The sequence below is a fragment of the Sceloporus undulatus genome, unplaced genomic scaffold (genome assembly GCF_019175285.1).
Source record: "Sceloporus undulatus isolate JIND9_A2432 ecotype Alabama unplaced genomic scaffold, SceUnd_v1.1 scaffold_12, whole genome shotgun sequence".
NCBI classification, from domain to species: domain Eukaryota; kingdom Metazoa; phylum Chordata; class Lepidosauria; order Squamata; family Phrynosomatidae; genus Sceloporus; species Sceloporus undulatus.
This window is the reverse complement of record NW_024802934.1, coordinates 5,310,256-5,335,388: the sequence shown is the minus strand read 5'-3', so window position 1 is coordinate 5,335,388 and position 25,133 is coordinate 5,310,256. Positions and strand designations below refer to the sequence as shown.

At 43.2% G+C, this 25,133-nt stretch overlaps 1 protein-coding gene across 7 annotated transcripts in view; it reads left to right on the top strand.

Moving 5' to 3' along the window:
• Positions 1-2,227: 2,227 nt before the first annotated feature.
• LOC121917206 (HMG box transcription factor BBX-like) overlaps positions 2,228-25,133 on the top strand; it is a 184,931-nt gene continuing 162,025 nt past the window's right edge. For 2 of the 7 annotated variants that reach the window (XM_042442957.1, XM_042442956.1), the window contains exons 1-3: positions 2,270-2,293; positions 4,607-4,697; positions 6,251-6,327. In XM_042442957.1, the coding sequence (XP_042298891.1) occupies positions 4,694-4,697; positions 6,251-6,327 (81 nt within the window). In that variant the 5' untranslated portion in view covers positions 2,270-2,293; positions 4,607-4,693. Of the gene's footprint in view, positions 2,294-4,606; positions 4,698-6,250; positions 6,328-25,133 lie in introns of those variants that run through there. The other 5 variants (XM_042442962.1, XM_042442959.1, XM_042442958.1 and 2 more) reach the window with 4 other exon arrangements.

Sequence of the window (25,133 nt, the reverse complement as noted above, 5' to 3'; positions counted from 1 at the left end):
TTGTGGCAACCAGAGCTCTCTGACAGAGAAGCATAAGAGTCTCACAAACTAGTTCCCAGAAGTCCATGGCATGGAACCTATGGTCCAAAACACACTGCAGAAAATAATCCAATGTAAGACCGCTTCACTGCCCTGGCTGAGTACAGTGGCCACCAGGGAGACGAAAGCAAACCGCGTACGAAAGTATTCCGGGATACGAAAAAATTCCATGGAAAAAACTGTGTCTGGGTTCCTTGTTTTTGTTCCGGCTTACGAAAAAAAAATTTGGTGCTTTGCGGCGGCGCTTTTTCGGCACGAAATCGCGGCTTCCAGCGCGAGCGCCTATGGCTTTTTCGGGCTTGCGAACAGATTCGGGTTACGAAGGGCGCCGCGGAACGATTAATTTCGTAACCTGGGGTACCACTGTCTAGGGGGGGGAAGAAAAAAAAAATTCGGGGAACTGTAGCGTTGTGAGTCACGTTAGCTGTTTCCTCTGTCAGTGGGAAACTCTAGGCCACAACAAACTACAATTCCTAGGATTCCCTAGCAACTGAGCCAGGGCAGTTAAAGCAGTCTCAAACTGGAGTGTTTTTGGACCATGTAGGTCACAGCCCCTCTGCTCATTGTAGTGGCTAGGGAATCCGGGGAATGGAGTTTGTGTTGTCAGAGCTCTCTGACAGAGAGAAGGCTAAAGGATTCACAAACTACAGTTCCACAAATTCCAACCATTGAAGGCCCAGAGAGTGAAAGCTCTCAAACTAGATTAGATTCTGCTGTGGGTTTTGGACAGAGAGGCCTGTTACAGACCTGCCAAAAAAAGCTGGCTTCGGGTCTCTTTGAGGTATGCTATTGAAATGATGCATGGGTCCTAAGAGTCCGGAGGCGTACCAAAGCCAATCCATGCCGCCAAGCACTGGAGTGCAGCTTGGTGCGCTTCCAGATGCTTAGAGATGCATGCATCATTTAAATAGCATACCTCCCAAGGACCCGAAGCAGCTTTATTTTGGGCAGGCTGTAACAGGCCAGAGTCAAGCATCTGCTCATTGGAGTGCTTGGGATCCCGGGAATTGTAGTTTTTTTGTGCCCCTCAGGGCTTTCTGACATAATGGAGAAGGGTTAAAATGTGTCAAAAAAAAAACCACAGCCGCCCACAAATACTAGCACATGAGCCAGGGCGTTAAAGTGGCCTCAAGCTGGATTAGTTCCTGCCGCTGTGGGGAAGCATTTTGGGGCGTCCCAGCTCCTTTTAAAGGCTTTCATGGCCTCTTAAAAGCCGCCTCAGGAGCAGCCAGCTGAGATCTTGCCCCGTGGCAATGCGTGCCGTGGCTTTTTATTGACCCAAACGGTGACACAAAGCACTGTTTTTCTGTGGGGCAGGACGACGCAGGAGCCCAACTGCCCGCATTTTGGGGGTCCAGGGGACTGGGGAGTTTGTGGCCAAACACAAAACACCCGCAAAAAAGTGCAGTTAAAACGGACACCGCCAGTTGGGAGCTGCTCCTCGAAAAAATCCTTCCTCGTTGTTAAACCTGAGTTTGCTTTTTTATTCCTTCCCAACAATACACACACACCTATAAATATATATATAATAGGATATATATAGATATATATATATATAGATATATGATATAGATATATAGCACACAAGACACAAAAGGGGGGGGAGACAAGACGTGAGGAAGCCGACAGGTGGTGGGAACCACGGTGTTAAAAGACTATTACAATACGTGATACATTTGGCCATTGGGTTGTGTTCATTGTGTTTGGTGTGAATATCTAGGCGGCGTCTAAGTTTTGCGTGTACAATAGATAGTAGATGAAGATGTGTGGTGTGTCTAGGTGGGGGGGTGTTGCGTTCCGTCTTCTCTCCGGCTGTAACAGGCCCTCTCGAAGGCTGGGCCGAGCTGTCACTCAAGGCAGCGGGCCATGGCAGGCGGCCTTTTATAAAAACGAAGGCTGTCGGCTCTCTCATCGCTCTCGGGGTACGTATGGGAAGGAGAAGAGAAGGAAAAGAGGGTAACAGCGAGAAAGAGAGAGAAGAGTGGGGCTTCGGCTGGGAGCTTCGCTTTGGCATCCCAGGAGACTCTGGGCACTGCTTTTGGCCAACACACAACACAAACACCACCACCACACACAAAAACCACACACACACACACACCACACACAGTGGGAGGTAAGTGGACACCAGCCACTTCCTTTCCCCTCCCCCCCATCCTGCCTGCCTTCGCCTCAAACTTGGCTCGTCTCGGAGGGGGAGGCAGGAGAGGAGGAAGAAGAACGCCGAGGAGGAGGAGGAGGAGGAAGGCGGCCAGAGGTGAGTTTGGTAGTGCAGCAACGCCATGCTTCTTCCAAAGGGGAGAGGGGTACACTCACAAACCAAAGAGGGAAATACACACGAAATATATACATAGGGCGAGGGATGGAGGAGGAGGGAAGAGGTGGGTTGTGGCCACGCCATGAAGTCTGATGGGGGAAGAACACACACAAACACACATATATGTCTGGGTGCGATATGTGGTGGGGGGGGGAAAGAGGTGAGTTGTAGTGCAACGGCCATGGATTGTAGTGGGAAGTGGCTAGAGGGATGAGGTGGAGTTGTGCAACGCCATGCATTTGAAGGGGAAAGATATATACGAACACAGAGAGAAACATACACACACACACATAGGGAGAGGGAGGGGGAAAGAAGTGAGTTGGAGTGGCAACGCAATGCCCTCCGGAGGGGGAGAGAGACACCAGGGCCAGAGTGGTGGAAGGAAGGTGAGTTGTGTGCAACGCAGTTATTTCGCAGAGGGGGGGGAGGAGAGAAACACAGGGAGGGGTGATGGGGGGGAGGGAGAGGTGGGTGGTAGGCAAAAAAAAACCAACGCAGTGGCTTTCTGGGGGGGAGAGGAAGACAAGACGAGTTATAGTGCAACGCAATTCATACACACACAGCAAATGCATACATCCAAGAAGGGCGAGGTGGTGGTGGGGAAAGAGGCGAGTGTAGGGCACAGGCAGTGCATCCAGAGGGGGAAAGAGAGACATAATACACAGAGAGGAGAGAGAGAGAGGAGACACAACACCAGAGGAGGCCAGGCCGGTGCCAGGCTGAAACCAACCACCACCTCTGCTTTGCAGAGAGACAGCCGGAGGCTGGTGTATTGGGCTTGGGGTGTGTGGATACATGTGAAGATGTGGGGTGTGTTAATGGAGAAAAGTAACCCCCTCCAAGTGCCTTGGGGGACAGTAATGCCCCCTATACCCATCCTGGCTAGAGGGCGAGAAACGAAACTTCATTGTAAAGAGGGCTGGGGTTGGACTCTTGTTTTCAGTTTCACACCGTAAGAAGGGGGGCCAGGGAGGGGCTGTTGGAGGGGGTGGGAAGGCATGGGGGTAAGTGTTATGTAGCAAGCCCCCCCCCCCACACACACACCCGGTCGCTTTAAAAACCAGAACGGACAGTTGGGAATTTAAAGAGAGAGAGAAAAGATGTCTTGCGAACTTTCCCCGTGCGATTCCCTTTCTATTTCCACCCAAACAACAACAACAACAACACAAATGTGCCTTTAGGAGAGGGGAGAGAGAGAGAGAGAGAGGGTAGGGACAGACAGTGCAAGGAAGAAGAAAAAGAGATGGAGGTGGGGGGAAAGAGAGAGAGAGGGAGGGAGGGACGGCGGAGGAGGAGAAGAGGCGTGTGTCAGGATTTGGTGCATGAATGTGGATTATGTTGTGTCAATAAGTTTAAGGGGGAGAGAGAGCGAGGCTGGGGGAAAGAGAAGGCCTTGGCAGGTTTAAGTCCTGTTGCTGGAGGTAGGGGGGGGGGGCCAATTGAAGGGTGCGATGAACAGAAAACGTCCCCATTAGCCACTTGGGAGGGAGGAGGTGCCTCTTTGGGGAGGGTTTTTGCTGACCCGCCAGCCAGCAGATGGGTCCTAAAAAAAATGTTCAGTTCCTATTTAGTAGATCGCGTCGCGGGAAAAAAAAATACACAGGCTTTTCCTCCTCCCTTTTGGTGGCTTGTTTATTCCCGAGAAATGTATGAAGCTTGGCCAGGGGGCTGGATCAGGGCGCTGGAGCTTCCTTCCTAGGCTTGGTTTGCCTAAAAATAATCCCTTTTTTAAAAGAAAAGAGTATAGTTTGGCAAAGAAGGGGGGGGGGAAGGGAAGGGAGGAGGAGGGTGAAGCAGAGAAACGTCTCAGTAAAGCCCCAGGATCTGGAAAATGCACTCGGTTTTGTGTTAGGAGAATATATATAAAAGATATATATATATAGATATATATATATTCTATAGATATCTCTGTAACAATCCATTGCTGCTGCTGAGAGAGGGAGGTAAAGTGAAACGATGCAAAAAGAAGCTGAGACAACATGCACGACAGAGAACAGGGGGAGGAGGTGGAAGCTGGAAAAGAGAGAGAGAGAGCCATAGATAAGCTATTTTTTAACCCTATATTTATATTTTCCAGTTGGAGGAACTAAAATAAGTGGTGGTGATGGTTGTGATGGTGGAGGCGTGTTAAGGGAATGGCCAACTTGGGAACACTCTTGGCTGCTGCTACTGCCCACCACCATCACCATCCTCTCTTCTTGCTCCGGCTGTCTTTCATTCCTCCTTTCTCTTTCTCTGTTTTTTCCCTAAAAGTGTGAGAGGCAAAATTAGAGACTTCTCGCCAGTCGACCCTGTTGGAAAGTTTGTCACACAACAGAGAGAAAAGGGGTCTACGCCTGTATGCGTATGTATTATCTATCTTATAGGGAAGGGAAGAGCCAGGATGGTCACTTGGCCTGGGGCTTTTTCTGAAACCATTGCCAGCCCTGCTCACCACACGTTCCTGGTGGGGAAGAGAGAGAGCAAGCTTGGCACCCACTTGGGTGGGTTGTTGTTGTTGTTGGGATGACAGTGGGGATTTTCCTCTGTGCCAAACCTTTCCCACTTCCCCCACCCCAAAGCTAGAAGATGGAGCAGCCACAAGGATTCTGGGCTTCCATGTGGCTCCAGCAGCGCCTCCTCCTCCTCCTCTTCTTCAGTGGCAACAGCCGCGGGATCATGGCTGGGGCCCACGCGAGATGGAGGGCAGAGGAAGAAGGGGGGCACAAGGGAGGCAGGAAGGGAGATATGTATGCTTGCTGCTGGTCCTGATTCACCAGATCTTGCAAAAGGTGTGGAGGAAGGAGTGGGGCAGTGCCTTCAATAACAACCCCCACCTCTCCAAATTCCTTCCCCATCCTCCTCCTCCTCCCTCCTTCTCTACAAGGTGTTGTGCAGACTTTTCCCTTGAGGAGGTTGTGATTTCTACATTGCTGCTCTCCTCCCACTGACAATCTCCCCCCCCTTTTTGCCCAGCAAGATGGACTCTCTCTCTCTCTCTCTCTCTCTCTTTCTGTCAGTCTTAAAGATCGACATTTTTGTAACTAAGATGCAAACTTGATGGTGACCAGTGGAAAAAATAAAGGTGTGGGGGGGGGGGGGGGGAAGAGGGGGGGGGGGGGGGAACTCTGCTCTTCCTTCCTTCTTGTGTGTATGTACTCCATGTTTAATAACCTTCTCGTTCACCCCCAGACCTCGGGAGCCCTGCCTCCTCTTCTTCCTCCACTTTGCATCGTGGGGGTGGGTGGGTGGTTTGCAGCAAGCAAAGGCTCGCTTCCTGATTCCCCCATGTACTAGAGGCAGGCAGACAGGTTTGTCTAATGTATATGTTCCTCCTTGTTGGGTTGCAATGGAGGAGGGGGAAGAATCTTATCAGGGAGGATCTGCAGCTGGGGGATTACCTGAAACTAAGCTACAAGGTTTCAGGGTCTCATGCAAGACTATTCTCATCTGCAGGCTGGGTCTCCAGGTTTTTATTTGGAGTGAGGTTGCTGAAATTGTTCCTCCCTACCCATTGAGCGATTGCATGTGCACACCAAAGGGGCTTCCTGTTTTGATTCCCATTTGCAGTTTGAATTCAGCTTTTGCCCTATTTGCCTTCTTGGGTCTATTATTATACCTAAAAGGGAGAGAGATAGAAAGAGATAGAAGCCCACCCTTCTGGTGCCTCCTCCCATGATTTGTTCCACTTGCTCAGTCCCAGTGTTAACATGGGTGCTATCTTTTTGTTTGCCTTTTCAACTTCTTAAGGAAGGGCTAACGTTTTAATAAGAACTTGCTGTTGGATAGTTTGAAGGGGGGGAGGCAAAATTAAGTTGCAAGTCTGGGATTCCTCTGGCCTCACTGCAGTTATGGGCCAGTTGCAATACTGTAAAATCATGGTGTCCTGATGATATGCCTTTATTTGATATTTTATAGGTCACTATCACATGACAAACGCTTGGAGACAGCTTAATTTTCCTCTGCCTGCCTGCAATTTCCATTTGCCTTTCTGGGTAAGTTTGTAAACTGTACACACACACACAGGCAAAGAGTGTCATTGTTATTAATAGGAGACAGCCTGCTTTGGGTCTGATGGGAGCTGATTCTTCTCGTTTTAGTCCTTCCAGAAAACATGTCTACCTGGTACTTTCAGGAAATGTGACAGTATCAGTGTCTGTGTGCATACAAACACATATGTAGGGAGTGATGCCCTGTTGATATGTGTGGCTTGTTAATGAAGAGATGAGAAGCCTTAAAACTGTGCAGTGCTTGTTGCCAGCATTTGGTGTGTTAACATTTGTTAATCATTGCACTCCCCACTCAACAAAAAATTATGATTAACATCTTACAAAAGGAACTATAGTTTTATAAAATGTGCAAATGAATTTGTGGTGTATAGAATACTGTCCAACCTTTGTTAGAAGAGATGAGACTAAGCTAAGAGTAATGTGTTTTTAAAATAGTAGATAATAGCAGAGGCACTTTTCAGAAGTTGGGTACAAAGTCCATCTTACTTGAACTTTGAAGATACTTAAAGTTTTTCCAGTTCTCATTTAAAGTTCTCCTTATATTTATTTCTCTCTAAATATTGAACATAGCTAAACTAAATAGTAACTAAGCTCTGTGTATTCTCATAATAATTTTAATATTGTAGATTTTTAGGTGAACCATGGAGAGATTTTTGGGAGGAAATTATATACTGTGAAATTTAACATTAGAATTTGTGGGTGTAAGACCATTTAGGTTAAACATATTGATAATGTTTGTTGTTGCTGTGTGAGTTCAAGTCATTTCCAGATTTGGGGGATCCGAAGGCAAACCTATTACAGGGGTTTCATGACAAGATTTGTTCAGAGGAGGTTTTGACTTTGCCTTCTTCAGAGGCTGAGAGAGTGTGACTTGCCCAGGGTCACCCAATGGGTTTGATGGGTGAGTGGGGATTCAAACCCTGTTCCACATAATCTGATGCTCAAACCACAACACCACACTGACTCTCATGTATTTAAGCACAGTGCTGCAAAACAAACAGAACTGTCCTATGAGTTAGAAAATAACATGCAGTTAATATATATGTGTGTGTCTTGTGAATTTTACTGTTTACATCTTATTTGCAGTACTCACAAAAATTAATGATAATTTATAATTGACAAATAGTTATGTAGGAATAGAATCTTCTGGGGCTTTTTTGTGAGTTGTGTAATGGCTTGAGAACTTATCCAGATGAACTTGATAATTAAAAAGCCCTTCCATGAGGGCTTGGAAAGAGTGAAGGGGTGGCCTCATGCTGAGGCTGATGCAGCCAATGTGTGTTAACGTTCCAGTTAGATAGTACAAACCTGCATACTCTTATTAAACTAGGAGACAGATCATTCTTTATATCTGTTTTATTAAGGCATGAGATTCACAGGAAATATCTTGAGTCCTGTACTGTTAAGAGAACTATGCTTAATACAAAGCTATATATTATATATTAAGGGTCAGTTGTGGCAAAAGTATAGGTCTCCAAAAGTAGCAGGTGTGGATCTAAATGGCCTGCCGGATTTTGTTTAACTGCAGTTCCCATGATACCTCATCATTGGCTGTGCTGTTTGGTTGCTGGGAGTTAAAGACTAACAGCATCTGGAGTGCTACATGTTTCCTTGCCCCTTTTTAAGGATATAGTTGGCCCTCCTTATACACAGATTTTTTATACACGTATTCAAGCATCCACGGCTTGAAAATATTCCAAAAAAGTATAAATTTTAAGTATCAAACCTTGATTTTTCCATTTTATATAAGGGACACCATTTTGCTATGCCATTGTATTTAATGGGACTTGAGCATACATGTATTTTGTTATTCACAGGGGTTCCTGGAACCAAACCCCAGCAGATAACAGGGGTCCACTGTACTTTATAGATTCAAAAGAGTGCTGATTAAAACCTATGGGATTGTATTAACAGTAGAAATGTAATCATAGCATCTACATACCACCATTTATGCCATGCAGCATAATGGCGTTTAATGCATAAAAGACTGAGTTACATGCTAGGAATCTTACCTCTGCACTCAGTAGGATTAACCACTTCCTTAGTGTTTTATCTGCAATATTGGAACAAGAACAGATCTACTTTATAGGGTTGTTGTAAGGATTATAAGGAGAAATATGTGAGGAACTTGTATAAATGTATGTCAAGCACATTGTATCAAGCCCTTGTTTTTAGGTTACTTGTTGAGGGAGGCAAATTGAGATTATCAGCTCTGCCCAGAACTACTGTGACGATGAAATTGTTTACATAATTTTTCAGAATAGAGTTGAATTTTAATTGTTTGATTTAGGTTTGACATAGTTGCATGGTAGGAAAAGTTGTTTTCTGTGGGTGAGTCTAGGTATGTGTGTTTTTTGTATAGAGTGCATTAGTTAAACTTTTCATAAAGTGCTAAGCACTGAAAACTATTACAGTGAAATATTGTCTACTATCTGAATCTAGATTGCAGTGGTATAAAGATACAAAAAATTATGATTATTATGTATCATTAATGACATGTTGTGCCTTACATGGAAAGATTTTTTTAAAAATAAAATAAAATATGTTCAACGTTGTAGAGTAAATTTAGAGTTTAAAGTTAGCTTTGTTCCTACTAATATCAACACCTAAAATGACGAGGAGGAAACAAAATAAAATTTCCAGGAGAGAAAATAATAATAATAAACCTTTAAATAAAGCACAAGAATAATTTACTTTAAAAATGCAGGTGTATTAGGAAAATGCACCTGCCCCCCTCCATACACAGGTACAAACATACAGAGAGGGATAACTTTGTGTCATGTTTCTAGGTCGTAATTGAAATATAGTTTTTAATCTAATGAGCTTGTTTTTAAAAGCAAAACCTTCAGATAAAGTATCCAGTCCTTTTGACTTTTCTACATTTTATTGTGTTACAACCTGAAATTTAAGGGGATTTAATAGGGATTGTTACCATTTGATGTACAAGATAATCAGCACTGTGAAGGTACAAAATATTTTTGTAGCACAAACATGAAGTAAAAAACTTGACACTTGTTAGTTGCATACAAATTTACCTCTTTTGCTCGGACATGGTATGCAGACTCTAGTGCTGCCCACTGTTTCCAGGATTCATGTATGTAGTTGAATGTCATCTCCCTGTGTGCAGGTCCAGTGCTACCTGATCTCAGATTAAGTACAAATATTTCTGGAAGTCTCCAGAGTTTGTGGCACAACATATCTAAACAAACAGCATGAAATATCAAGGATATATCAAAACAATGTAAAGTTGTGCAGTAGCGCCAATCATGATAGGTTTATTAAAAAGGTCAGAAACTATGAACATTTTCTGGACCACTGTTAAATTCATTATTGTAAAATAGAAAGAATATGGTTCTGCCTAGAGGAGACTATCCAGCAAAACTCCATAAGGGCAATAGTGAAAGAAGCAACCAAGAGGTCAGTGATAGCTCTGAAAAAGTTAGAGAGATTTGTGACTGAGATGGCAGAAGCTATCCATGCAACAGGTATCATGCAGTTGCTCCACAAAGCTAGACATGTAAGGAGATTATCACACTAGGCTCATTTTTGGCACAATTCCGCATTTATACTGTTAACGATACAATTTGTGCAGTGGTGCCATGTATTTTCGCACATTGGCATAATGATGCAACAACAATAATATTGCGCGATCACATTTCACATCATGTTGGTATTTTGCATGATTCTTTCGTGACTGGCCAGATTTGTGCATGTGTACATGGAATCAGAGTGGTTTTCTCTCTGGTGTCCCCAGTGTCAACAGTTATGTAATTGATTATGTGCAATCTCGCATCTGCTCTAAAACATAATCTGGCAGCATACTTTCCCCATGGATCTACAGTGGGCCCTCGGTATCCATGGGGGATTTCTTCTGGATCCCTCCCCCGGATACCAAAATCTGTGGATGCTCAAGTCCCATTATCCTTAATGGTGGCATTGTTGTGCTGCCATTAGGGAGAATGGGACTGGGTTTCCTCCTTCCTTCCTTCCTTCCTTCCTTCCTTCCTTCCTTCCTTTCTCCCTCCAGCCAACAGCGCTTTGGGGGCGTTGCTTGGCTTCAGAGCCCCATTGGCTGGAGGGAGCCAGGGCTGGGGCTTGGGTCTGTCCTGTATGCTGGGCTTGGAGACACGGGCTCCAAGACTCAAATCCTGACTCCAGCCCCGGCCCCAAAGCCAAGCAAAGGCAAAAGTCTCGGAGGTGGAGAGAGGAGGGAAGGAAGGAGAAAGACTTTTGTCCAATTGTCCCCACTGGTGGAGTGGCTGTGTGCACACCACCATTGGGGTCAGTGTGGGCTTGCCATCCCCAGATGCTCAAATCTGCAGATGGCAAGTCCGCAGAGAAGGAGGGCCCACTGTACATGTAAACATCATAAATCTCAGGTGAAAGTAATGATCTCATGAGTCCTTGACCCGGCCATTAAACATTCTGTGGAAGTCCCACTCCAAACACATACCAGTGTCGTAGTATCCACCCCCCATTTGAAAAATATGAGGGGGAAATCAAGAGATGGAATGGAATAAAAAAGAAATTATCTGAAAGAAACACCAGGGAACACAACAAGAAAGACCCTCATGGCAGCTACTGTGAAGTAATGCTCTTGGGACAGCGAAGCGACACAGGAAGTTAAGATGCCGAACAACACCCTGGGATTTTGGGGTTCCCCCCCCAAAAAAATGACGACAGCACAGCACTTGCATGATTTCATCGTTATGAGGTTTCGCACTTTTGCAGTTGCGCAATTATTGCGCTGTCGTGAAACCATTCACAGGATTTTCCTATCAATCGTTTGTTGCTGGAGCATTCCTGAATCTTCACGGGATAAATCCTGGATGAGCGTGATGTCTGAAAATCTTCAGTATGATCGCACAATTATGCCGGGATTATGTCTTTAACTCCCGGCTTTTCCCCCATGGTGAGAAGAAAGCCATTCCTGAAACAAAGACAAACTAATGTCCACTTGGAGTTTGCAAAAAGGCTTGTGGGAGACAACAGTAAACATGGGAAAAGTTTCTATGGTTTAATGGGACTGAAATTAAACTTTTGGATGTTGCTGAAAATTGTTGTGTGGAGTGTAAAAGGTGAATGTGTTCTCTGCAGTGGACCATTATGCGGTGAGAGTGCTTTTCTTTAGCTGGCATTGGTTAGGATTGAGGGCAAGATGGATGGAGAAACACAGGAGTTTATGCAGTGAATATCCTGGAAAAATAGTGCAATTATGCAAAATGATTTCACATGATGTCGCACAAAATGCGCTGTTAAAGTGGTCATAAAGAAGCATTAACGTGCATCTTTGTACTTCGGAATTTTAGCGACAGTGAATTTCTAATAACTTTATTTGTGCAGTTGCATGTGATAATCATTCGCGCAATTACTTGCCATTGTCGCTTTATTTGCAGGATGCTTTAAATGTGCTTTTATCTTCCTTAATACTGAAATTAGCCCCAGTGTGATAAGCTCCATACAAGATAACTGTAAAGGAAAATGTGTTCAGTCTGCAAGGGACCTGGGACAGAAGCTCACTTTCCATATACACAGTGACCCTAAACACACAGGTAGAGGAACAGTGGTTTAAAAGCAAACAAACAATCAAATGTCCCCCTCCCTATATATTTTAGAATTGATTACAAGTCTCTGACAAGACTTGGAAATTACAGTTCACCAGCAGTTCCATCCAATTTGACATAGCTGGATCAGTTTTGCTAAAAACAGTGTGCCCAAATAACAAAATCCAGATGTGTAAAGCTAATAGAAAGTTAGTTAAGAAGAATAACAGCTATTATTATTGCCAAAAGTGCCTCTATCAAGTATTGACCGGGGAGCAGGGAAGAATACCTGTGAAACCAATAAGTTCCAGTTGGGTTTTGTTTCCTTTGCATTTGTCTCACAATAAAAATGATTTGCACATTTCCAGTGGTGAAAATCTTGTACAATCAGGTGGTGGTAATATAAGTTAAATCCACTTAAATTTCAGGTTGTGATACAACTAAATGTGGAAGGGTGTGTACTTGGTAGTATTTCTGGAAAGCACTGTAAATCTCACAGTTACCTCAGTTCTTGACAACTTTTACATTTAGTTCATAAATGGATATGAATTTTATAGTGTCACATCTACTGGAATAAATGCAGAGAGGATTAAGGATACTTAGGGTCAGTACAGACCACCCTGAAACAGCGAACTGGATTCACCTGTTTTAACTGCAGAAGGATGTCGCAGCTGCCAAACCGTACATCGCCCTTCTGCAGTAAAAATAACCCGGTTATTCCAGATTCTTTTTGTGGTGTGTTGTGTACGTCACGAGTGCGCCATAGGCGCACTCGTGACGTACGTGATGTACAGATACTGCACGGTGGCAGCATCATCATGGCGGCGCCCGTGTGGACAGGACACCACCATGATGCTGCTTTTTGGTCTGTCCCGCTCCATGGGCTGTTTTTGAAATGGATGCCAGGGGTTTTGGAAATGGGACCAAGGGTCTTATTCTATAATACTGTGTCTAATTAACAAAAAGAGCTGCTAGATAGTACTTAAGTGCTACAGGCAAGAAGGTAGCACTACAGCTGTATGCTCAGTGGTGGTTAGATATACAAGAAACCAATAGGGTTACACCTGCTTGTGGGACATAATCAGTCTGGGCCTTTCTTCTTATTCGGAATAGCTTGAATCAGCACCAGCCTGCCCTCAAGACAGTACCGACCAGTCTTTGTGTCGGTACTGTTCTGCTTGTGCAGAGCTATCTGCTTACTGCCACTATCCTTAACAATAGCTCTGTCTGTTAAACATATGAAAGAACTTCAAGAGTCATGTCCAATCTGTGGCAAAAAAAGTAGAAAATAATGTATGAATATTGGTACACTGGGTGTGAAGAACCAAGGGGGAAGCTAGTTATTTGTTTTCCTGCTTTAAAAATACAGCCTATTCTTAGTTTTTTGTGGGTCTTTCGGGCTATGTGGCCATGTTCTAGCAGAGTTTCTTTTTGACGTTTTGCCAGCATCTGTGGCTGACATCTTCAGAGAATGAAGCCTATTCTACTAGGCCAAATGGGTATGGAGTGATAGCAAAGGCCATTCGACCACCACAGAAGTGTAAATTTAATGTGCTACACTGATGAAGCAAATTATGCAGGGTCTTGCAGTGAAGTATAAGTAGGGATGGTTTGAGCAGATGTAGGTAGAGAGGAGTGTGTGCCAGTCATAAAAGATAGACTGAGGATGCAAAGTGTAGTCCTACTCCTGTGGAAGGGACTGTTAATTCTTCTGAGGCAGTATGACAGCTGCAGTACATGAGCACTTACAGTAGAAAATGCAAACAGTACTCATAGAGCAACAACGAACAGTTGTGACAGTGATGTGAAGCAGATTTACTGCATATACAGTCGACCTCCCCTTATCCACAGATTTGAGCATCCACAGATTTGAGCACCCACGGCTTGAAAATATTCCAAAAAAGTATAAATTCTAAATAGCAAAGCTTGATTTTCTGTTTTATATAAGGGACACCATTTTGTTGTGTCATTATGTTTAATGGGACTTGAGCATCCACAGATTTTATTATCCATAGGAGGTCCTGGAACCAAACCCTAGAGGATAACAAGGGCCCACTGTATTTTAAATTTTAGAGAGTCCTGGTGGTGCAAGTGGTTAAATGCCAGTACTGCAACCACAAAGTTGTGAACTTGAACCTAAGGGCTCCAAGGTTGACTCAGCCTTCCATCCTTTCGTACGTCAGTAAAGTGAATAACTAGCTTGTTGGGCACAATTAGTTTACAGATTATAAACTTAGGTGGGTTACAGACCGCCCGTTTGGGGCGGTCTGCATCCGCCCCTTTCCCCGGTGTATCGGGGCCTCAGTGGTTAGACTGGCAGCTGCTGAGGCCCCGATCCACCGCTTTCCGGGCTGGGGGAAGGGCAAAAGGCGTTCCCGCAGCTGGAAAGGGTGCCTGGTGGCTTCAAGCCCCAAGGACACCCCGCTGCGGCGGGGAGGAGGAGAAAGGTCGCTTGGCCCCTTTCTCCTTTGCCACCACTGGGCCGAAGCTGTTTGAAGGTGCGCCCAGCGGCGCAACCAGGAGGAGTCCCGAACGGAGCTCCTTCCTGCTCCGCACTAAGGGTTGCACTAAGGCCCTGGGCGCGGAAAACACGTCACGTCCCGCTGTCCGTATGTGGCGCGGTCGTGACATCATCATGGCGGTGGCTGTGTGGAACAGCCGCCGCCATTTTGTGCGCGCAGAGCGCACACTAGGGTTAGGGGGTGCGGAAGCACCGCCCCTTCCTAACCCTAGTACGTTCTCTGCACGTACTATATGGCCCGTCTGTAACGAGCCTTCAAAAGTGTTGAGTTCACTGATAAGCAGTATAGAAATGTACATGCTATTGCTATATATTTTTAAATTTTATTCATCTACAGCTTGTAGATATATATCCAGGTATATAAATATTTGTAGTGATAAATATTTATGGTGATGGTTGTTGTGTGTCTTCCAAGTCTTTTCTGACATGGCAACTCGAAGACAAACCTATCACTGGGGGTTCTTGGTAGGATTCGTTTGTTTAGATTTGCCTTAATTAATTAATTTGTTTTATTTATAAACCGCTATTCCAAAGATCATAGTGGTGAACAGCAAGTAAGCTAATTAGCAAGTAAGCTAATTCTTTAGAGGCTGAGAGATTCTGTTTTGCCAAGAGTCACCCAGTGAATTTCCATGGCCAAAGGGTTTTGAACCCTGGTCTCCAGAGTTGTGGTCCAACAATCAAACCACTACATCACACTGACCCTCCTTTAGAGTGATAGTGATACATAAATATTTGCCACTAAAGAAATAAGAATGCATCAGTTGCGCAGCTGACTGACATAATCAGGCATAGACCCCTAGTGGAGCAAGTATTCCCAGGGACTTAAAAATGCAGGGCAGCAAACAGTGGAATAATATGCTGGCTGTTGCAGCAGCAGCCTTTGGTAACCAATAACAGATTGAGCTGTTAATATAATTACTCCTAGATTTGTAACAAGTATTCTTCAATTATATTATTTTATTCTGTTTCTTCTGTATTTGTGATAAATGATTTTCAGGCACTTTTGGAAGCTGTGACTTTAATTGAGCTAGTATTAAAATCTTCAACTAAATTGTGGATTACTACTATTGGCTTTGTATTTACAGATATTTCATGCTTAAGGTGTCTTTGGGCAAAATCCCTTGAAGATGGGCACGGATTACACTCTTGCCTACCTAGACTTCTTAAACGATTCCACAGTTCTCTCTATAACATTCCTTCTCCATTATCTATGGATTTGTAGCTTATGTGTGTGAACTTCCTGAACTTGCCTGTTAAATTAAGTATAATGGGTTTTGGATATTTATTTTATTGATACTGATCATCTAGGCATTTTTGGTGCTTTTTGTTTGTATGATTTAGTGCTTTCCACTTCATTTTATCCCATCTTTGGGGCATTTGGCCATTTGTTACACTGGCATCCTTACATGAAACAGTAGCCCCAATGCTAGAAGAGGAGATTTCTGTGGTATATAAGCATATATTTGGTATGCATGCTATTGCTTGAAGATGTCATAGTCCTGTGGAGCCTCAGGGGATTCTCCCATCTTTCATAAACAGGTTACACACTTTAAATCAGTCAACATTATAGCGTTTTTAAAAAAGGAGTGCAATAGCTTCAGAGTCCCCCTCTGACCATGCACTAATGTAGTGATGCCATTGTTCCTCAGACTCCATTTGATTTTAATTTGTTGTGCCATGATTGTAAAGTGCTTTGTGCATGTGAGTGGTAGGACAATGTGAAAATGAAAGCATGCTGCCACTATTGGAACTAGCAATACTATTGCTTCCCCCTCCCCAGTTTCTTTTCTTTTCGCTTCCTTCCTTCCTTCTTTCTTTCTTTCTTTCTTTCTTTTTTTGAGGCATGGCTTTAAAAAAGTAAATCTCTGAAAAAATTTAATCATTTTTGCGGTAAAAGGAAAGCAGGAGTCCTGCAACAAGTTTTATGCTAATGTAACTAACTGAATTTTTGATGAAGTCCTTTCCATTGCACTGTGTAGGCAATGCTTCAGGGCAGCCAGACATTTCAAAAGTCCTATAAACCTACTGACACAGTATGGGTGAAAACATGAGCAAATGAAGCTTGACTGAATCCCACTGAAATAAGTGAGATTTAACATAAAATAAGGTTACCAATGAATAAGGTTGGGGTCCTATGTACCTTCCTATGGAAGGAAGTAGTTCAAAACTCAGTTGTAGCTCAGTTTTCTAAAATATGATATATGCATATAAAATAACCGAATTGTATCTACTGTAGGTATGTATATTATTTATATATGAATATATATGGATTCATAGAGACATCTTTGAGGTGTGCTTAGGTAAGATACAATTTAAGATTAAGAGTGGCTTAGTGAAGAGAATGGTAAGATTTCAGATTATGTAAGATTTATGTTCAAGGCAAGCACTGCTGCCCGGTATAAATTCTATGGCATAGCTGAGAAAATTTCAGAAGGGCACTTTACTGACAGCTTCATTTTCTGTAGTCTTTCCGATATTTGTAGATTACTTTTGTATATCATCAGACTCTTCTTTTCTCCAGGCTAGAGAAATCCAGTTCTTTCAACCATTCATCATAGGTCTTGGTTTTCAAATCCCTCACCATTCTGTTTGCCCCTCTCTGGATATTCTCTAATTTGTCAATGTCTGTTACAAAATGAGGTACCAGAATTTGACCAGTATTCCACATACAGCATAATGTAGGATAGGTTGGAAATATTTTTTCCTGCCACCTAGACATTATGTTTCTATTAATGCATTGCAAGATTGCTTTCGTTTCTTCAGCTAAGGAATTGAGAGCCATTGCCCTGGCTCATAATCCGTTTGGGACCCACTGTGAGACTCTTGGATCTTCATCATATGTACTACTCCTAAGGCAGGTCTCTCACATCCTTTAATTGTGTCTTCAATTTTTATACCTTAATGCAAAATTTTACATTTATCTCTGTAGCATCTGGTTTTGTTAGTTTCAGCTAACAGTTCCAACCTGCATAAATCCTTTTAGATTTTGATTCTTTCTTCTGTGTTAGCTATTTCTTCTACCTTTATTTCATGTGCAAATTCCACAGACATAATCTGGGTCCAATCCTATAGATGTAACAGTGAAAAGTCAATTCTTAAGTCTCTAATCCTACATATACCTGTACCTTTCATTGAATTAATTGAGCAGGTAAGTATATATTTGTATTATAAGTTATGCAGTGCACCCTTTTTTTACGCAGGGGATCCGTTCCGGACCTCCCTCGTAAAAAAACGCGTATGCTCAAGCCCCATTGAAAGTAATGGGGCTTGTGCATGTGCTGGTGGTGCAATGGAACAATGGTGAGCACACGCCACCGGCGCACACCCATTGATCTAAATGGGACATGCCGCCCCTTGCGCCCCGCACGTTCCCTTGCGGCTTTCAGCGTATGCTGAAAGCTGCGTGTAGTGCATCCATGTATGATGCGGGCGCACTGTAGTAGCAGTTCATGGGTGCAATGGAGCTATTTGATAAGATTCACATTATTTTAGTGACCACACGCACTAGCCCCCCCTCCCAATATATGGATTTTTCCTTGTATCAACTGTAGTTCATAATTTACATAGTTGCTTTCTATTAAGAGTTTTGGGTCCTTGATTCCTGATTAATCCCACTTCCCAGTAAATTCCATGAAACCTACACAACTCACACTCGTTTTCTTTGCAAGAATTCCTTAATATTTATTTTCCCTTAATACCATCTCTCACACTTTAAGACAATTCCATTTAAGAATATGAGAGAAACCTGTCAGATCAAGACAAAATATATAGGCAGCTTGACAATGTTCTTACAAAGTCTGTAATTGTATAACTGCTGTGAAGATACTGGTAAAATCTGATGAGTTTTAACTTATAGGATGCTTCTTTGTTTAAGAAATTGGGACAGTATCTTGGTATATTGGCCCAGTGAACTATTATAAGAAGAAATTAAGTAATACAGCATAAATAATGGAAATAATATGAGGCATAGTGATTTAGGAAGCACAAAGAAGAGAAATACCCAAATAGAATAATTGATTATATAGTTCAACAGTGTCCTTTGGGCTGGATTCAGAGCTTGGAAGATAATTTTAAAAGTACAATCACCCCTCCCTTTTTGTGGACTTGAAATCCGTATCCCTTGCCCATTTGTGGGTGGCAAATGGAGAGGGACAAAATGGGTCAATAATACGGCATAGTATACTTTGACAAGGAATCAAAGCGGATTCCAACAGTATAAATCAAACATCAAACAATTAAAAATTACAATTTAAACACCTCCAACCCTCCCCCAGTGATAAAAACAGTAACCAACCTATAAAAAAGATTAAACATCAAAAAAAATTTAAAACTATCCAATAGGAATACATTAAAAATTTCAGGCAGATTAACATAAGAAATGAATCTTCCTTTAGAGGAGGGGGTGATGGGGGTGATGATATCAGTCAATTTTGGTGTCAGTATTAATAGAAGATGGAGGCAAGTCTAATGGATCTAATGAATCTAACCTAGTCTCAGAAGGCCTGCTGGAAGAGATCCGTCTTAATAGCCTTTTTAAAGACTTTTAAGGTGGTAATATGGTGGATCTCGTTTGGCTGATGAGAAAGTCCTCTGGGTCTAGTCTTCTTAGGTTGTTCCAGACTCTACCCAGAGGACCAGAGTGTGCGGGGAGGATTGTATGGAAGGAGGTGCTCACGCAAGTAGTCAGGACCCAAGCCATGTAGAGCTTTAAAGGTTAAAACGAACACCTTGTACCTTGCCCAGAAGCTGATTGGCAGCCAGTGGAGAGATTTTAGAACCGATATAATATGGGCAGTTCTACATGTGCCTGTGACCAGCATGGCTGCCATGTTTTGTACCAGTTGAAGTTTCTGAACTTGGCATAAGGATAGCCCCATGTACAGTGCATTGCAGAAATTGAGTCGAGGGGTTACCAGTGCATGTACTACTGTTTCAAGGTCTCCTGGCTCCAGGAAAGGGTGCAGCTGGCGTATCAGCCAAAGCTGATAGCAAGTGCTCCTGACTGTCGCATCCACCTGAGCTGTCAGTTGAAGGTACGAGTCCAGGAGCACCCCCAAGCTGTGGACAGAGTCCTTCAGGTGAAGTGTGACCCCATCCAGAACTGGCTGACATAGCTTAATTCCCAAATCAGGGGTCCCTATTTCAAGCTTACCTGGATCCAGCTTGAGTTTCTTTTCCCTCATTCAGTCCATTATTGAATTAAGACAGCCATTCAGAGGAGAGACGCCATCCTTAGTCACTGCATCAGTCTGAGACATAGAGAAATATATTTGGGTGTCATCAGCTACTGATAACACCCCGCCCCATGTCTCCGGATGATCTCACCCAGCGGCTTCATGTAAATGTTGAACAGCTTTGGGGATAGAATCAAGCCTTGAGGGATACCCGACTTGAACACCCTCTTGACCGAACAACTGTCCCCAAGCGACACCATCTGGAATCTGCCCGAGAGGTAGGAATGGAACCACTGGAGTACAGTACCTCCGATTTCCAACTCTCTCAGGCATTCCAGAAGAATACTGTGGTCATTGATATTGAAGGCGCTGAGAAGTCTAAGAGCACCAGCAGGGTCACACTTCCCCTGTTGATTCCTAGACAGGGATCATCGACTAAGGCAACCATGGCAGTCTTAACTCCGTATCCCATCCTAAATCTGGTTTGAAATGGATCTAGAAAATCCGTTTCTTATAAGACTGTTTGGAGGTGAATGGTAACTGCCTTCTCGATTACCTTGCCTAAGAATGGTAAAAGCGAGACTGGCCTGTAATTGTTTCTGTTCAAGAGGTCAAGGGAAGGCGTTTTTATTGCAGTGGTTTAACCACAGCCTGTTTAAGGCAGGATGGAAGACAGCCTTCCCTAAAGGATGGATTGATTATGTTTTTTAACAACATCTTGATGGTATCTCCCCCCTGGACGGCAAGCCAAGATGGACAAGGGTCGAGTTTCATACTACAGTCTGCCCTTCTCTTATGCGGGGGATCCGTTCCGGACCCCCTCCCCCGCATAAGAAAAAATGCGGATTCTCAAGCCCCATTCAAACAAATGGGGCTTGGGCCTGCGGTGGTGTGCGGGGTGCGCGCCATGGGAGCGCACCCCATTCATGCGAATGGGATTCGCTGCCCTGCGCGCTTCTGCATGGCTTTGAGCATATGCTCAAAGCCGCGTATAGCACAGCCACTTATAACGTGGGCACACTGTACCAAGGAGCTTGTCCACATCCTCAGTACTAACCGACTCAAATTGATCCAGAATAACAGTATAAGCAGAGGCGCTGGATACCTCTACTATCACCTCTGTCATAATGCCAGCGTCCAAGTCAGCTCTTATCTGAGAGATTTTGTCGGCAAAGTGCTCCATCTTTATATTTGTTAGCTACATATTCTCTCTAACATTGAAATGAATAGAATGAATTTTAATTCTGATGTTAGTAGTAGCATAGAATCAGTCTTTATCTTAATTACTTTTTAATTTCTTTTTCTTTTTATGGAATACGTAAAACATGGTGGTGTGGTTAATTAAATTCCATGTTGGGGAACTTTGTTGATGGATTTTTATCTAACTGATTTGCGTTGTTGATGACTTAGGAAAGAATCTTGATCTTTACTTTTACTGATCGTGTTCCCTGAAGGACACATTTTATCTTGCTGAACTTATTCATTGTTCTACAATATTATTTGATTTGATACCCTATAATCAGTCTTGCTTATGGTGTGCATGATCATAGACTACAGTCATAGAATGATTGTCTTCCCTACAGTTTTGATTATTGTCATTTGACAAATTTCAAGTGGTGGAGGTGCCCATAACCCTTTAAATGTAGAGTATGGACTCTGAAATTAATTAGATTACAAACCTAGCCACATTTACTAGGGAGGAAATGTAATTGGAAACAGCAGAATTTATTTATAAATAGAGATGCACAAGATTGCATTGATAATCTTATAATTTACCTATACACATAGATTAGGAGTAGGCAACCGTTTTGAGCTGGGGGCCAGGTTGTTGTCCGTCAGACAACTGGGGGGCCGAAGCAAAAAAATAAATAATTAAATATTTTTTTAAAAATTTAAATAAATAAATAAACCGGGACAAATGTAGATCAACATTTTCAAATGGTGGACACTTTTTTTAAAAAGTGGAGGACATGCAAAAAAATTTGCTGATTTTTAAAAAAATGTTAATATAAATGCATGTTTCTGAGGCGTCTATAGACAATTGCCCCCTTGCCCCTGCGCGCGAGAGGCCAAAGGCCCCGGCGGCAATCGGCGGCAGGACCGGGCTGGGGCTGGTCCCAAGGCCTCGCCTGGCCGCAGGTTGCCTACCCCTGACATAGATAGTGTGGGCATCAGAGCCCTTATTTTCCTGAAAAATGTATTATGCACAGGATGAAACAAAATACAGTCGGCCCTTCATTTTTGTGGATACTCGCCAATATTCAAGCCATAGGCTTGAATAGGGCAGTGTGCACCCCTTTGACAAGAACAGACGTCACCCCTCCATTAATATCCAGCACTGCGGAGCTCAAGTCCACAAGAAAGGAGGGGTGTCTGTAACAGCAATGTTTGGTAAAAAAAAAAAAATCCCCTCAATATTGTACTTTTGACTGTTGCAAAATTATCTCTTTAAACAATCACCCTCTGTTTCAACGATTAATTTATTCACGTAGGCCATTAAAGTGAAAGTTATAATACTGAACTATCCTTAACACCAACAAAACCATCACCCCAACATCTTTGTAGAGTGAGGCTCTGAGAAAGTTTTTTGTTTGTTAGTGATTGGAGCTAATAAAGACTGTGGATTTTATCCTTATTTTAAATACTTCATTAAAATTTATTTATACTTTAGTTAGGGTTGCCATATCCCGGCAGGGGGGGACTTTCCCGCTTTTGGACCATTCTGCATGGTCCCGCCACGGTTCTGGGCGTCCCCGGGTTTTGTTAGGGCGCCGCAGTGGCGGCGCCTTTGGCTGCTCTTACCCACGGCCACCAATGTGGCTGCTCCTTCGGCTGCTCTTGCGGCTGCTGCCTCCGCCACCAATGTGGCTGCTCATTTGGTTGCTCTTGTGGCGGCGGCCACCGCCACTACCACCAGCACCAAGCAAGCCCCCAGAGATTCGCTCAGTTAGAGGCTGGAGCTCCTCTGGCAGGCTGGCCAATAGCGGAACAGCCCGCCCCCTACTTCAGGAGTCTGTGACTCCTGGCAGGGGGTGGGGCTGTTCCAGCTCTCTGCCCCCATTGGCCGCCCAGCTTAAAGAGGAGGAGCTCTCCTCTGTTTGCTCCCTGCGGGCCGGCGAGGAACTTCTGAGGTGGTGGGAGGGCAGCAGCGGGCAAGCGGGGGTAAGGGAGGGCAAGCGGGGGCAAGGGGAAGCAAGCGAGGGCAATATTATTGTTATTAGCACCCAAAGACCTAGCTGTGTGATGTCACTTTGCAAAGGGACCTTCCATGATTATTATTGTTATTATTATTATTAATATTCAAAGACTTAGCTGTGTGAGTCTAGACTAGAGCAGAGCTGCTGCAAGAGGTGTATTGGGGAGAAATCTGTGTGTGTGGATGATGGCTGTGGTGTGTTTGTATAACTTGATGGCTGTGTGATCTTTCTGTGAGGCTGAGACAGTGTGACCTGGTCAAGGTCACCCTCTGGATTTCATACTCAGTTTTCATTCAAACCCTGATCTCCATAGTCATGGTTCAGTGCTCAAACCATACATGACACTGTATGGCAAGAGGCCATGTTAAATAAAGCCATGTTAAATGCCCAAATGTGTGTCGTGTGTGTTTTGGAATGGAGGGGGGAGGTTTGGCCAGAAAGGGAAGTACATTTCTGCCATCTGTCTAGGAATAATGCCAAAATGTCCTCCATTTTGATCATGCCTAAGAAACATGACTTTCTATTAACATTTTTTTAAAAAGCAGCAATTTTTTCGTGTGTCCTCCATTTGAAAATCTTGTCCTAAATTTGTCCCGGTTTGGAGATCCTGACTTCTGGCAACCCTAATTTTAGTATTTACTTAAAGTTCTCAGGGCAGAGTACTTGAACATCCATGGATCTTGGTATCCATGGGGGGTTCAGGAACCAACCCCCAGTGGATATTAAGGGCCCACTGTATGTTCCAAATTATCATAGATTTGAAAAATCTAAACTTTTGTCCTAAAGAATACTACAGTCACTCTCCCCCCCCCCTACTGTTTTTATGAGGGATCCATTCCAGACCCACAGAAACGAAAAATTGCCCCATTGGTTTGAATGGTGGTGCGTACCCCATTTTGTCCTCTTCCGTCTGCTGCTCATAAATGGGCAAGGGACGCCCATTCCAAGTCTGCGAAAACTGAGGGGCAACTGTATTTGCAGCTAAACCATAGGTAAGGAAAATGTGCAAGATGGGGATGTGAATTGGCAGTGCGCCACATAATCTGGTCTCTTGCTTTCCTTTTAGCATAGTCCAATTTCAAATCAGTAAGATTCCCAATTCAGTCATGTCCCATTTTGATGAAAGGCTTGTGCGGTGGGGGCTGAATACCCTGAAAATGGTGAAATGACTAATAGCACCTGCCAGAGGTGGGGTAGAGAACTATTGACAATGGACCAGATTATTTCTGCAGTGTGGATGTAGTCATTAGTAAGCAAACGATAGGGTAGAGATGGGATTGTTAGTTCTGTTGGGACAGTCTTTCATTGGATCGAGGGGGGCACAGTATATGAATATGTGTATATTGGTTTTGGTGGTGTCACTATCCTATATTCATTGGAATGCCTGGGAAGGCAACTTGTATCTCCAGTAGAAACAGCAGTTTAGGAAAGATTTCCTTGGTTTCTCAAGTTTATTCCAGCCTGGAGGAATTGAAAATAAAGTAATACTTTCTCATATAAAGTCTCTTTAAGTCAAAAGTATGTTTTGAAATGAAGCTGCTGTATGAGCATATGTAAGTTCTATGTAAATTGATACCTGCTGATTTCCTTTGGTTAAATACCACATTTAAATACTTGAAAGAATAGTTATATACTTAATTCATATTTCTGCAAGAAACTAATGAACTGCCATATTTGATGACACTAGTGGTTTATCCAGTCTGATATCCTGTCCAGAACAGCAGCAGGTATTGAATGCTCCAGAGAACGAAACCAGGGCAGTTAGGAAATGACTCATGCATTGTTGTTCATTTCTAGCTTCTTGCAATCAGCAGTCAAGTGTTTGGGGATGCCTTGAAAGTGAGCCTACAGTCTCTCTGCAGTGTGTAATATCCAACATCTATTGGTATATTCCAGGAATTGGTATATTTTTTTTAGATCTCAATTTTGTTTTTACCCATCACAATACATTGTGTATAAAAATAATTCTGTTCATTTGCCTGCTGCTTTATAAATTTCTTCAAATGATCCATTCTTTCTGTAAGTAGACAAATCTTACCTATATCTGTTTTGAATTTCATTGATTTTCTTCATTTATTGCTTTATAAAGTATGGTATGGTAAAAATTACACAAAATTTGCTGAACTACAAAGAGAATGGCTGTGGAAGAATTATACACAATTTTTAAAAAAAGGCACTTTAGATTAAATCAATATTAACTGTTATATTTTATTAAAGGTATTCTTTGTAGTGCCAAATAGTGACTTGCTCTACCATTTAAGTTTCCATAGGCATTGATCACTGCTAAAGCTAACATTATCTGTAGAAATCACCATGTAAAGTTGTTTTGGGGGCTTTGTTACTAGAACATATG